General features: G+C 41.5%; 2 protein-coding genes across 5 annotated transcripts; one reads left to right on the top strand and one right to left on the bottom strand.

The window, feature by feature from the left end:
• The first annotated feature begins 1,442 nt into the window (after nucleotides 1–1,442).
• Nucleotides 1,443–4,556, top strand: ift20 (intraflagellar transport 20 homolog (Chlamydomonas)). The gene is made up of 5 exons (XM_085429516.1): nucleotides 1,443–1,725; nucleotides 3,046–3,183; nucleotides 3,267–3,352; nucleotides 3,508–3,611; nucleotides 4,092–4,556. Exons 2-5 carry the CDS (start codon nucleotides 3,057–3,059, stop codon nucleotides 4,171–4,173), a joined length of 399 nt encoding a protein of 132 aa, XP_085285642.1. The 5' UTR covers nucleotides 1,443–1,725; nucleotides 3,046–3,056; the 3' UTR covers nucleotides 4,174–4,556.
• Nucleotides 4,557–4,807: 251 nt separating this feature from the next.
• On the bottom strand, nucleotides 4,808–11,312 carry lyrm9 (LYR motif containing 9). Of its 4 annotated transcripts, none has more exons than XM_085429520.1 (5): nucleotides 11,250–11,312; nucleotides 8,931–9,074; nucleotides 6,631–6,723; nucleotides 6,479–6,552; nucleotides 4,808–6,066 (listed from the first exon to the last, which is right to left on the bottom strand). In XM_085429520.1, exons 1-4 carry the CDS (start codon nucleotides 11,310–11,312, stop codon nucleotides 6,535–6,537), a joined length of 318 nt encoding a protein of 105 aa, XP_085285646.1. In that variant the 3' UTR covers nucleotides 4,808–6,066; nucleotides 6,479–6,534. The 4 variants fall into 4 exon arrangements, with proteins under 4 accessions (XP_085285646.1, XP_085285644.1, XP_085285645.1 ...); XM_085429518.1 differs by having other exon boundaries at nucleotides 11,203–11,272; XM_085429519.1 differs by having other exon boundaries at nucleotides 11,152–11,266.
• Nucleotides 11,313–14,668: the final 3,356 nt, after the last annotated feature.

Raw genomic sequence — 14,668 nt, 5'->3', positions numbered from 1 at the left:
CCACAAGTGAGCCTTGTGCTGGGAAGGGGGAGGGGCGGTAGTTACACTAGCAGTAGCACAGGAACAGAGCAGGAGGGAGAGCCAGAGCCAGGGACAACAACTTAGAAATTAGAAAGGTATAGTAATCATCCACAACTATTTTCAGTTGCGGATGATAAAGGATTCAGAAAGTTTATTCATGCAGGTCCATATGACAGAGAATGTGCATCTTCTTTCTGTTTTCATATTTTAATTTATATTTAATTATGTTGTGGTTTGCAGTGTTTTGTGTTGTTTCACTTTAATTTTGTTTAAAAGGAAAAAGCTGAAAATTTAAATAGTTAAAAGTTGAAATGTAAATAGTTGGTTTTTGTATTATATGATTTATAACGGGCGATCGTGACTCAAGAATTGGGCGTTTGTCTTGTAATCGGAAGGTTGCCGGTTCGAGCCCCGGCTCCGACAGTCTCGGTCGTTGTGTCCTTGGGCAAGACACTTCACCCGTTGCCTACTGGTGGTGGTCAGAGGGCCCGGTGGCGCCAGTGTCCGGCAGCCTCGCCTCTGTCAGTGCGCCCCAGGGTGGCTGTGGCTACAATGTAGCTGCCATCACCAGTGTGTGAATGGGTGGATGTCTGGTTGTGTAAAGCGCTTTGGGGTCCTTAGGGACTAGTAAAGCGCTATACAAATACAGGCCATTTACCATTTATTACATTTTATGTGGAGTAAATAAACCAAGTATATTTACGGTGGCCCCCAGAGACAAAGCACGTACAGACTCCAAAACATGTACGAACTCCGAAGCACGTACAAACTCCAAAACACATAAAAACTCCAAAACACGTATAAAACACAACAGAAGTGCTCCAGGATGCTAGGGGGCAGTGTTGAGCTTTTGTTACCTAATGGCTACACAAGCCAGGAAGTACAAACGACCGGATTTGGTGTGTGGTAGTAACAGGTAAATGAATATATTTTAAATTATTTGAATATATATGAGTGCTTGTGTATAAATACGCAAACAATACACATATGCTTTCAATTGTGTAATTTAAGTGATCTAGGTAGCTCTGTTTTGGAAGTTCAGTTAACGCTAGAAATGTGTTTTGGAGTTTGTACGTGGTTTGTCTCTAGGGGCCACTGTATATATTTATATATAAACATATATAAATAAAACCACGTTTTTTTTTGCATAATTTTATATTGTTGTTAATAATAAATTAATTAAACCAACAAAACAACCTGAAGAGCCGGTTGGAAGCCGAAAGAGTCGGCTCTTTTTATTGAGACGAGCCGAAAGAACTGGCTCTCTAAAAAGAGCCGGAAATCCCATCACTAGAGTTTACGCTGGCCAGGCCTTCAATTGCAAAGCACAATGCTGCCCTCGTCCGTCAGTAACAGGTATTGCAAGACAAACTGCCCTGCCTTCATTGGATTGGAATGTTCGTGTACACGCCAGTCCCGTTCCATTTCATTCAGCTGTCACGCCTCCCACAGGTCTTACCTTGGTTTTTCAGTTTTAACTCTTTGTTGTGACTGTAGGAAGCACCTTTTATAAAATACAGAAGTGCCTTCATAGTATAGGGCTCTGGATGAGGCAGGTTACGGAAACAAACGCGCACACACACAAACACAGGGAGGAGCGTTTGGTTTCCCTGGCAGCGAGAAGATGAGGAGGAGCTTTGGTTGGTTGTTACTCTGCCACATAGTCAAACAACAGAGAACCATCTGTGACTGCGGTTAGAAGAGGTAAAATCACACGTACAAGCGTTTTTAAATCATGTTAGGGGTTAATGAAACCGTGTTGTCCTCGTAGGTTTATTAGCTTTAACGGGGTTAATGTGTTGCGTCCAACTAGCGTTAGTGAGCAGCTTAGCTAACTAGCTATTTGAATTAGCTAACTAATTTTAGCAAGCTAGCTAACAGTGTTAGCCTGTGTCACAGTTAGTGATTTCGACTGGCAGGAAATAGTGAGTAATACTACAGCTTTCTTTTGTTTTACTTACTCAGACTGTTTATAACGTTTTTGTACATTCAAATAAGTTAAGGTTAGTTTCCATTGTATCCGATGTTAATGTGATTCTGATGACTTGCACTGGAGAAGCCTGTAGTTATGTGTACGTGTTTATTTAATGATAATTTGACCGTGAATAGAGCTGCTTGTAAAATGTTCGTTTCGAACCTGTCTCTCACTGAAGACCACAGTTCAACGAAAAGTTCATTTTGCATGAACGGACCATATGTTACCGTTAGTGGCTAAACGTGACTGGACGTGCAGACATACAGTCAAAAACAAGGCTCCGACGTCTGGTTGGAAACACTGACGTCATGTGACCATGGCTAACTGAGGTCTTCGGTTTCAAACAGGTGGCTTCCCTGCGGCGATATCTTTGATTGTTAGCCAGTAGAACAAACATGATGACACTAAACTCCCAGAAACCTTCAGTCAGCAGCAGCAGAAACAACCACAGCACAGGGCTCAACAGATAGTGCTGTGGCACTATAGACGTAACAGTGACCTCACTAGACCTTCCAGTTTAGTTTGTTGGTTTCTTTACCTGCAGTTTGATCTATTTTGTGACTTTTGATGTTTTGGAAGACTGCAAATAATGAACAAAAAGACAATATTATTTTAGTATTATTCTAATTATTTTATAACTTATGTATATAATATATAATAATGTTATTATATTGTTGTTGTTAGGCACCATAGGGTGAGACTCTATATGTCACTGATCTGTCACAGGGCTAACACACAGAGACAGACAGCCATTTGCACTCACCGTCACATCTATGGGCAATTTTGATTCAGTTAACCTAACCCCACTAACTGCATGTCTCTGTGGGAGGAAGCTGAAGAAAACCGATGCAAACACAGTGTTAGTAAATGAGGGCCAGATGAAGTCATCTGTACTGTAAGATTTTATATCGGGCTGGAAAGCCTGCTAACTACAGTAGCAGTTAAAGGACTTGTTCTGGATGCTGATATCAAAGCTATATGTTTTATCCGTGTTTAACTTCTCTCATGCCGGTCTTCCTCTATCACTCTTTCTGTCTCCTTTGTGGCAGGCCCCGTGGCCATGGCTACAGACCCATTAGCTGAGGCAGGCTTTTATTTTGATGAACTCAACAAGCTGCGAGTGTTGGAGCCTGATGTCAGCCAGAAGACTTCAGAGCTCAAAGAAGAGTGCAAAGAGTTTGTGGACAGTAAGCACAGATCACATTTAGTTTAACCTGCTCTCCTAACATTAGCAGGTCCTGCATCTACAGACACGTGTTCTTCTTTACAGAAATTGGCCAGTTTCAGAAGATAGTGGGAGGTCTGATTGAGCTCGTGGATGAACTGGCAAAAGAAGCAGAGACAGAAAAGATGAAGGTAAGCTCGATATTTGAAGACTTTTCATTGGCTCTTGCAAAAGAAGTTGTAGTGCTCGTGTACTAAAGCTTTATAACATCTGAGTGTGTCTGTATGATATGTGATCATGAGAATGAGACTTTTATCAGGTATGATTCTGTGTTATTCTCCTTCAGGCCATTGGAGCCAGAAACCTGCTGACGTCTGTAGCAAAGCAAAGAGAGGCCCAGCAGCAGCAGCTTCAGGCTCTCATAGCAGAGAAGAAGATGCAGCTTGAAAGGTAATATAGGAAAAAAAAGAGTGGGTAGAGACACCCATCTGTGCAGGACAGTAGGCTATGATGTCCCATGTGTATAATCGGGGATATGACAATTCTCCAAAACCTTAGTGTTTTTTTTTTGTTTGTTTTTTTTACAGGATGTGAAACACAATAGGAAAAAAACACATGTAGCATAAACTTTCCAGCTTTCATCAGACCAGCACGCTCCATGTTGTTGTCACACAGTTATACAATATTGCATTTATATTGTATTCCAATGTTTAATTGTAACACTCCTAAAAAAATTATAATAGTACTTGTGTGTGCCTAAATAAAGGCCTTGTGTGGAGAACATATATATTTTCTGTGCAGGGTAGAAACATTTCCATACACATGCTAGCGGAGGAGGCCCAGTGCTGTCCTAATGTGTGGTAGGCGTAAGTAAAGGATAGTCAGGTATCCCTTTCTTATGTCTGTCTGCTGTTTTCTGTTGTGTCCCAGATATCGTATAGAGTACGAAGCTTTGTCCAAAGTGGAGTCAGAGCAGAACGAGTTCATCGACCAGTTTATTCTCCAGAAGTAAGAACTCCCGAGACCAAACAGTCTGCGACTTTCCTCAGTGCCTATCCCATTTTCAGAGAACTACTCCGCTGCAGCTCCTTTTCCGAAGCAGTCCCAAAACTCTGACGTCACGGACACCGCCTCCTCTGACGTGCTGTGTGTGAACTGACTGCCTGCTGTTTCCCACTGTGGACAGCAGGTGTGTGCATTTACATTGCAGCTTCACGTGCTCACCTCTGCTGGCATCAAGTGTCTCAACATGTCACACCAACACTGAAGACGATGGAGCTATTTATACAAAGAGAACCTATTTATACTATTTATACTTTAGTCTGTATATCTAGTTTTATTACTTTTTGTATCAATGGAGATTAATACTGCATGTGCACGTAGCTGTAAATAAGTTTCAGTTCAAGAAAAATGAGCAGATCAGGATGTTTTTGTTTTATTCCATTGGTTGGTGAGGCCAGTACATACGAAACATTCTCATTGTTTTCTTGTATGTGTATCCTTGTTATCCAGCATTTATTTGAGAAAAATGGTTATACTTGAATACTGTATGTTGCACAGAAGTATCACCTTTGCCTCCAAGCTGTAGAAGAGATGCGTGAGCAAAGTTTAACAATGTGCAATTAAGTATTGTGTTAATAAAGATTACGTGATATGCAAATATTCTGGCACTGTTTTACCTCACATAGGGAAGAAAGCATGTCACAAGCCTAAAACTGCAGAGGGCAGTTCACGTGTGCTTTTATATACTGTAGGTCCACAGATGGAGTCACCTAAACTCCTTCCTGGTTGTGACAAACTGGCTGAAATCTGATCTCGAGTCAGTTCTTTTTCTTCTTTCAGTACTTAAATAGCAACACTTGAAAATCCTCATTTACTAAAAGAAAAGAGAAATATCTTTGCTTCCCCTGCAATCCTGGATCGGACACCCTCCACTGATGCAACATGAGAGCAGCTTTTCTATTCGTCCAACCACCGACTACACATTGACCTGCAAATCTGCTGAAACAGGCCTTTAGGATCTAACCCAGGAAGTCTGAAAGGGCAGCCTGACAGCTAAAGTACACTTTGAATGATTTTCTTTCAGGTGGTTAACATTGATTTTGTTGTTGACACCATCAATAGGAGTACATTATATTACACGGTCTGCTTTTTCAAACGTGTCCATCACCACTGTGTGCAGTACACTGACCGTAGCACTCACTTGTCCCACGTTTTGTCACGTTCCAGCCTTTTTCCAAACTAGATTCATTTTTCACTTTAAATTTCGACACACAACACACCATAACCCCGTGCAGTCAGGTCGTACTGTAAATATGCGAACTGTTAAAGGTGGGATATTTTTAATTGGTGACACGATTGTCCTCCAAGCGTTGCAACAGATTAGTAGTATTGTTGTTGGATGATGAAATGTTTTTCTCCCTTTTGTTTGAAGTCGTCTTTACTAAAGTCAAACGTGTCCAAACAACAGACGTGAGATTTGAAGTTGTGCGTTCAGCTCGATGTGTTGATTTGTTTGTTTTTCTCCATGATGCTGCAGAAGGCACAGAGTCACGTGACAACACAGAATTTAAAAAAACTGAAATAACCGACACGGGAAAGATCAGGTGGATTAGAGATTCCCAGTGTCAGTTTTGATTCCTTTTTGACTGCCCAGCTCTAGTAAGGAACACAGCTGATTTGATGCTAGCTGTCTCAAACAAAGTAGTAAAGTGTGTTTCAGTACTTCCATACCAGACTTTTACTATTAACAAGTACGGGCAGCGATATGTTAGCAGCTGTACTTGCTGCCATCTTCCATGTTCTCCTTCTTCTTCAGCATGGAAGATAATCTAGAAGCCTTGTCGGTCGTATGTCGTCCCCTTCAGTTCTGCTTCTACATCATTACATACGCAGCCTGAGGAACCTACGGCAGTAAAGGAAAAACAAACAAAAAACAAGTACTGTAGCATTTTTCACAGTTCTGGTACGAACGTTAGTACCTTTCTTAGTAGGCTGTAAACATATTTAAAGTTTTAAACGTGCATTAAGGTGGGAGCCATGCTCAGACAACACTGGACCAACTACTACGTGTGTTCATCATTCAGACACAGAGGCTGTAGAGGACATTGATATGTATATAAAGCATAAAACCATGAACTCTTTGTAGTTCGCTGAATAGTTTCAGTTTCCATCTCCTGTTCGACTTTTGCTCCAAGGAACAAACCAACTAAGTTCATGATTGCACATTTAATGGCATAGTTTGAGAACAGTATTTACAGCGAGTCATCCCTCAAAAAAACCATAACACCCTGAGCACTCGCAGACAGGGACAGCACCTTCACCAGTGTAACTCCAGGACAGCCCTGCAAAATGCACCGCCGTGGACACGCGCTCATTTCTTCTTGGTATACTGTGAATGACAAACGAAATGAACATTACGCTTTATGTTCATGTGTCACCTTGGAGGTCTTCTTTCCTTTATCCTTACTTTATCAAGAATCCAGTCAGCATCTGCAATCGCTCTCTGGATGATCATCTGTGTCCTCTCAGGGTCGTCTTCATCTGAGTGGCTGTTGTAACCCTGGAAACAAACAGCAAACAAAGACTTTATGATCTTGGCAGAAACTACTTTCAGCAGTAATGATGATGATGATACATTAATGGTGCATGAGTCACAGTTATTGGTTGTTATGGTGACCATAAACATGTCAGCACTATCTAATAATACAAATCAATAGTGCAGCACAAAGGTCAAAGGTCGGGAGTTTGCCTTCACAGGAAACGGCTCGTTAACAATTCAACTGTTCTACTGCTGCTGCCAGCCAATCACATCACAACAGAAACCGAAAATAAGGTTAGCGATGAAGGCAGCGTTAGATGGGCCTCTTCACGTCACTGCAACAACCGTTTGTAGAACTGTGCACGAGTTATTTTTAAGATATTTTGTTGCTTTTCTCCATTTTATATTATATCTGTTTAAAAATGGTCAGATTTTTAACATTTCTGTTGACTTAAAATACACAACACACGTGTCTAAAGTGGTCAGTATGGACTCTAAGACTGGGGTTTTCAGTACAGTCAACAAAAGATGAATTGTATTCACCATCACCCAAATCTCCTGACACAAGTCATTTCTAATCCCCATAACGATATAATCACAATATTTGCATTTTCTGTAAATTCAGTGAATAGTTTATATAACCAACACATTGAAAGTACTGCTCGTTTTTTACTTCATTGAAATAATAAAAAGTTAAATAAATATGATTATTGTAGGAGCCATAATTGAATGTATTGAATTTTGATGATCACTGGGTTTTTATTTGTTTGGTTGTTATGGGAGTCACGTGGGTGCTAGCGGTGACATAAATGGGCGTTGTCAGTCTGTCATTCACTGGTTTTGATTTTGACAGAGAGGAGGGCTGGGTAGCCGTAGTTTTTGTTGACCGCTGCACTACATGTTTGCTTCGTTATATTAGAGCCTGTGATGTTGTAAGAGTTTGAATCAGGAGCCGATGATACTACTCTGTAAAAATCGCAAAGCACTTTAATAAACAAGCAAACAATTCCACCTCTCGCATTATTGCGTAAAGTTGACAGCGCGTCAGGCAAATAGGCAGGCTTCATCCCCGGCCTCTAGCGACTGTGGAAGTCGCTACAATTATAAATACACCCCACACAGTCACGTGTTGTGTGTTTTGATCAGTGAACAAAACCATATATGTATATTTATCTTCGGGATTCTTTGTGCTTCTCATTCGCAAACACGCGATTCTTGCTTAGGTGGTGTCAGAGGTCTGTGGTGTGGGTGTCTGTGGAGGGGGCCGGGTCGGCACAGTTTTCTGCTCCATGTCAGACTCGGTTACAGAGGTAACCCCTCGTCTAGCAACGAGCCCCTCGATTTGTTTTGTATGCTCCTTCTGTGTTGCCGTGGTGACTACTGTCGGTGCAAAAGTATCGCAGTTATCGGTGTATTTCACACAATACAAAATAAACTGTCGAGTATAATATGAAACAATCGGCTTTGTCATTTGATATATTTCATCACATCACACGGCCATAAATTCAGTTTTATTTATAAAGCGCTACTCTCCTCAAGGCACTTTATATTGTAAGATCAAGACTCTACAGCAGGGGTCGCCAATCCCAGTCCTCAAGGGCCGGTGTCCCTGCAGGTTTTAGATGTGTCCTTGATCCATCACAGCTGATTTAAATGGATAAATGACCATCTCAACATGTCTTGTAGTTCTCCAGATGCCTGGTAATGAACTAATCATGTGATTCAGGTGTGTTGACCCAGGGTGAGATCTAAAACCTGCAGGACACCGGCCCTCATGGACTGGGATTGGGGACCCCTGCTCTACAGTAATACAAAGATTACTGAATTATCCCGAAAACACACCAGGTTGGGTGGGTCTCTTCCTGTTAAAGTGACGTTCTTCCTCCCCACTGTCACCCTGTGATCATGTGACTGTTCTCTCTTTATTAATGCCAGGTCCCTAAAATAACTATTGCTGTGAACTGGTGCTTAATAAAGACGGCTCACTAATTCTGCATTGAGACAATTTTCATCGTTTTCCCGATCCTCACTATGTGCAGGATTATATGAATACTTCATGAGCACAGATTGATTCTCAATGAGCTGTTTAAAACCATTTCTCTGTGTCAGATGTGATGTAGCTCAGTTAGTCTTGTCACACAAGAGTCCAAAAGGTATTAAAGTTACCGTCACAGTTTCACTTGGAAAACATTTTGCTTGTCATTGATCGGTGCATAAGATGACCTCACCTGTCTTATGGCATGTCGGTAGTGTTGTTGCATTGCTGTGGATGGTAACTGCCTGCAGCACCTGAGCAGGTATCGATACAGCTGCAATGGAGTGTGGACCAACTCGGCTCCAGCTAAAGGTGGCATCCCTTCCTGGTTAAACAGCTGTTGGTAAAAATAAAAACGGACTCTATGTGTAGACTGCAGATGTGAGAACATCTGGGCTAAGTGTGTGTCAGCAGGGGAAAGCACATGCGTTTTAATATAATGTTGTGAAGCTTTTATAGAGATGATTCCCCAACAGCAGTAACACCAACAAGATGCCTGGAAACATAAATCTGGTACAGGCATGTGGTTAGTGATTTCAGACAGACGAAGCATTAGTAATGCCAACACCAGTGTTGTGCCAAAAACTGATTTCAAATGTTTCTGTGTTTTTTATGTGTAATATCTTTATGTATGTTGGTTAATAGACTTCAGTGAACAGAATACTCTGAAAAAGACATTTTAAAAGTCAACAAGATGTTTTTTTTAACTGGAAAAATTAAGGATATATAAACGTCACTGCCAAAAAACGACTGCAGCTTCTACCTTGTGACATGAATGTTGTTTGTGCCTCAAGATGACCTGATAGCATTCATGAGGGATACATTTGACATTTGTTTCACATATTACAGAGCAACAAGTTATTTATAGCAGTTTAAATACGAGCTATCATTTTTTGGCACAACACCGGCCTGGATCAGAAGGACACTGGCTAGCTTGTGAGGTTTTGTGTAGGTTTGGCGCCCTGGGGAAAAGAGAGCTGGGCTAAAGTAGTTCAAAGTACATTAAAAATAATAATACTGACAAATGGAGATTAGGGCTGCCACAAACGATTATTTTGATAGTCGACTAGTCACCGATTATTTTTGCGATTAGTCGACTAATCAGATCATCATCCATTGGACATACAGTGTACAGCTTATTGCACCAGCAGCATCTGGTCTTATATAACTATCATTAGCTTACAGCTTGAAGTGTTTGTGCTAACTAAAAATAAAGACAAGATGGTAGTTTATTAATTTTTAATGAAATTTGCAGATTGTTTCGGTGAAGTTTAATAAACTCCTTGCTTTCTAAAATATAACAGGACACCGGAGTATATTCTCCAGCGTCTCACACTTCTGATAATCAGCTGTCTGCTTGACAGTTTTAGCTGTGCAAAAACTATAACTTTAATCTCAGCCAAACCGATTTACTCAGGAACAAATAAAATACTAAAGAAAGCCAAACTAACATTTTTAAGTTATCTAAGTGACTTATATATATGTTTAACCTGACTAGCGAAAGACGGCGGTGGGTTTGAAAACGATCTGCCGGGAGTCCGGTGTTCTCACGGCTCTAGTTAGCCTTGCCCCCGCCTAGCTAACGAGCTAGTGGGTAACAGACGTCTCCGAAAACGTCGGAGCGCTTTTGAAAATATGTGATGTCTTGATAAACTGAGCAGATATTTGAGGTTTACACAGCTACATTCTCGCCTGAAAATATGTTAAACGTTTATTTTGTGACCCAGAAAGAATAATAAGAGTAATATTAAAACTAACTAGCTGCCGCCATTGTTGACAACTGCGCTGGGCTGCGCTATGAATTCTGGGACACAGCTTCTTCTTCTTCGGGGTTTAACGGCAGCTGGCATCCTTGTACATGCAGTGCTGCCATCTTCTGTTTCAGTCCGTTATTACACTCTTAAATCCTACTACTCATTCCTGCGTCCTTTGTGATCTTACAAAGCTTCAAACGATGCGTCGACTATTAAATTAGTCGTCGACGATTTTAATAGTCGACGTAATCGTGACTAGTTGACTAATCGTGGCAGCCCTAATGGAGATACAAGAATACCTCAGATACAGCAGAGACGTGGACACCATAAAGATCACCTATCAGCCACAAACATGAAACAGTGTCCATCATTCAGTTTCCAGTTAATCAAGCAGGACTACTCTCAGTTAGCCAGCTAACTTGGAAACTTATTCCAATGTAGCAATATTAAAAATTAAAAAGCTCCACGTGGCAGTAAAATATTCAGGTTTCGCTCTCGGTGTTTAGAAATTGCTTTCATCCTGACCTTCCAGGTTTACGCTTGGCTGCTCTGGATGTAAACAGTGTTGCTAACTGAGGCTAGCTACTCCCTGACAGAAGCATTCTTTTCCACAGGTCGGAGGCTACACTGTTACTATAAAGCACGCGTGGGTATGCTTACTGTAGCTGTCAGGGTGAACGAAACATCACAAACTCTCCTCAGTGTTCTTACCAAACTTCTATGACCACTGCATTCATAAGCTCCGACTATAATATTACCCGGATGTACTTGATGCCCCGTCTTCTTCTATGGTTGACAAATGTGTTACATTGAAAGAGCATCGACTCCTGTTGTTGGATCTATAAACTACAAACATAGGTACACACATCTGTACCTAAAGAGTCAAAGTAATGTGTAATACATAAGCTTTGGTCATTGTTCATAAAGTCGTGTTTATCTCATTTAAGACCAGGGCCCTGTTTCAGGAAGCCGGTTTAGTGGAAAAACTGAGTAAGTATACCCTGAGTTAACGAAAACTCTGGGTTTTCGGTTTCACAAAGCGAGTTCAGCTGCAGCCTGAGTGAGTCACTATGACGACACACTCCGTGAAGCTAACCTGCCCCCTAGCAGGTTTACTACAACTAACCCTGACTGTCTCCGCCCCTTTGTCGGAAACCTGACAGTAGGAAGTGTCGGACATGGCGTGCCACTTCCTTGAAGAGCCAGTAGATCGTGAAGCCCAAATTCCCCGCAGAGCTCTCCGCCGGGAGAGAGTGATTAGAGCGCGTTTGGACATTTGATCATTTCCTGATGATTTTCTGTGCGAACGTTACCGTTTCTCAGCACAATCTATAAGTTATTTGGATAACATCCTCAGGCCATATATTACGCATGTGACACATCGCGGACATGCTCTCAGTTCATTGCATATTATTTGTATTGCACTTCGGTTTCTTGCAAACGGGAGCTTTCTGTATAATATTGGTGACGCTGAGCACGTTTCCAAGGCTACCGTCTGTCGGGCAGTCAGGAATGTTACAGTTGCACTGAAACGTCTCCTGTACTCGTCTGTGGTGTTCCCCGGTCACAGACCCACAAGATTTATCAAAGAGGGATGCCACAAAATTGCAGGTATCAGGATGAACAAAACTTAATTTATGATGTGGTGATACTTGGACTACTACTTAAATTGCACATTTATTTTCAGGGTTCCCAGGCGTGATTGGCTGTACAGATGGCACTCACATTCCAATCATTGCTCCTTCAGTAAATGAAGGAGACTATGTGAACAGGAAGTCTTTCCACAGCATTAATGTACAGGTACATAGTTCCCTGTAGCATGTCAAACTAACAAATTATTTCATTATAGTAATGGATGCTAATTCGTGTTCTCTGCACTGTGAAGATCATATGTGATGCTGCCAACATTATCACAAATGTGGAAGCCAAGTGGCCAGGCTCTGTCCATGACTCACAAATATTCCGTGAATGTACACTGAGCACAAAATTTGGACATGGTGAGTTGAGAATACTTTAAAATATATAAAGACCAATTGCTTCAGGGACATTTGAACTGAAGTGTATCCTTCTGTCTTAGGAGAGTTCACTGGCTACTTGCTTGGTGATAGGGGGTATCCATGTTTACCCTATTTGCTTACCCCTTACCCTGACCCTGAACCGGGCCCACAGCAGCGATATAATCTGGCTAATTGCAGGACAAGAGCCAGAATTGAAATGACTATCGGAATGCTTAAGGCCCGGTTCCAGTGCCTGCAAAGACTCAGGGTCACCCCAGAAAGGGCATGTGACATTATTGTGGCATGTGTGATTCTTCACAACATTGCCACAATTAGAGGAGAACACTGTCCTTCTGAACCAAACATCAGCAGTGATCCAAACCATGAACATCCTGACCCTCCCACGGACATACAAGATGGAAGAGCAGTCAGAGACACCATATGTCACAATCATTTCTTTTGACCCATCACCTCAACATGTTGAAAGAAGAATAAACAGATTTTTTGTTCAACTGGCTTTATTGGTCGCCTGTATTTCCTGTACACAAAGTATTAAAAGATGTAAACCTCATAAAGTGTCTCTGTTGCTTCCTCCTCTGTAACAGCTGTCAATGTTTCTTCATTATTTTCCTGTAGTAAAGAAATAAACAACATTGCTGTTCTACTGTAAACTCATATAATCTGTGGAGTATTACTCACAACTGCATGTTGGTCTGGCTCAACAGGAGGCTGCACCAGATGCAGTACACCATCACCATCAACTGATAGAATATGAGGTTTATACAGGTCACTTATAACTTACAAGGGACCAAATGGCAATTAACAAACATACCAAGCACCTTACACTTCATTGTCATTATGCTCTCAAAGACAACCAAGGCTGAGGGAAGGCAAAATCAGTCGGAAAATAACTTCACTACAAAATAATTCATTATGGTAAAGAGTTTATCAAATGAATGTGTCGCACTGCAAAGGTGACTGTGAAGAAAGGATGTATGCACATCATGTATTATTTTGAATTTACCCCTTATGTAGGCACTTGTGTCTTGCGGGGTTATTGCCTCAGAGGATGTCCCCGCAGAGATGCCTTCGGCCACAGGGCGCCCACTGTTTTGGCTGAGGGCCAACTGCTCAGCCTCTGTGAGTGGTGGTGGTGGAGGACCCCCACCTGTTTTTCGGGCCTCCGCTTTTTTTCTGTTGGCTATAACGGGCCACATTTGAGCATACAGAGTAAGCAAATATGTACTTGTAATGTGCTCAGATAATTTCAATAAGTGCTTACAGAAAGAAAATTAATGTAGCCTCTAACTGCAATTGATTTACATGGGACAAACAGACCAAGCACTATGGCTCATAATACAATTACACCACCTGTTTGGACTATATTTTTAGATTTCATTTTTACTTGCTGCCAGGCACGTTTGGGGCCTGTTGGGTTGCACCTGCGCTCACATCACATCACAAAATAAAATGTATAAAATAACAAATAAAATAACATATGATAAAATAACGTTAAATGGGTGGAAATCCCTCGATCAATGTTTAAATTAACACTCACGCATTGACTCTGTCGGCTATGTTTTGCCATGCATGCTCACTTTCTTTTGCAGCTGTGGCTGTGTTACTTTTTTCCGCGGAATTTGCATGTTATCGGCATATGCTGCCATCAGAATTTCGGCCTCAAGCGCTGTGAAATACATTGACCGCGCCTTCTTTCCCTCCGTCTCCATGGTGACTCGCTTAATCTGTGCTCCGCTTATCAGGGCTTTATGTATCCTCGTCCGCGCGCTTCACTTGGGGTTAAAGCAACTCCGCGTTGACTGAACTAATTGTTATCAGCCTTTCTGAAACGGAATATTCCGAGTTGGACAGTTCGGGGTTACTCAACCCTGAGTGTCGTTTTTCACTCTGAGTTTTCCAAACCGGCTTCCTGAAACAGGGCCCTGAGGATTTGTCTAATGTTCTGGTACATGACTGTAGCTCAGAGTAGATCATCCAGATCTTTCTGTGGATTGTCCTTAGCCACTGTTGACACTTTAAATGCAGAATCTTAAATCTTATTTCTTGGAATTTTGATTGGATATTTCATGTTTTGTTATTAATTAAACAAAGCATCTGTCATATCAGTGTTTATTGGAAGTTTACATAGCTGTACAGAACTTTTGGCTGTTATGTGTTTC

The sequence above is a fragment of the Rhamphochromis longiceps genome, linkage group LG14 (assembly GCF_057381845.1).
Source record: "Rhamphochromis longiceps isolate RC_006_pf linkage group LG14, R_longiceps_female_GT1.1, whole genome shotgun sequence".
NCBI classification, from domain to species: domain Eukaryota; kingdom Metazoa; phylum Chordata; class Actinopteri; order Cichliformes; family Cichlidae; genus Rhamphochromis; species Rhamphochromis longiceps.
The sequence above is the reverse complement of the archived record's forward strand: the minus strand, read 5'-3'. Positions and strand labels throughout refer to the sequence as shown.

Excerpts from the sequence above, each read along its gene's own strand:
- ift20 (XM_085429516.1), top strand. The coding sequence starts at position 3,057 with ATGGCTACAGACCCATTAGCTGAGGCAGGCTTTTATTTTGATGAACTC. Across the intron at positions 3,184-3,266 it reads GTGCAAAGAGTTTGTGGACA|AAATTGGCCAGTTTCAGAAG; the intron begins GTAAGCACAGAT and ends TCTTCTTTACAG. Across the intron at positions 3,612-4,091 it reads AAGAAGATGCAGCTTGAAAG|ATATCGTATAGAGTACGAAG; the intron begins GTAATATAGGAA and ends GTTGTGTCCCAG.
- lyrm9 (XM_085429520.1), bottom strand. The coding sequence starts at position 11,312 with ATGCTCTTTCAATGTAACACATTTGTCAACCATAGAAGAAGACGGGGC. Across the intron at positions 9,075-11,249 it reads GGGGCATCAAGTACATCCGG|CTGTTTAACCAGGAAGGGAT; the intron begins GTAATATTATAG and ends TTTTACCAACAG. Across the intron at positions 6,724-8,930 it reads ACCGACATGCCATAAGACAG|GGTTACAACAGCCACTCAGA; the intron begins GTGAGGTCATCT and ends GTTTGTTTCCAG.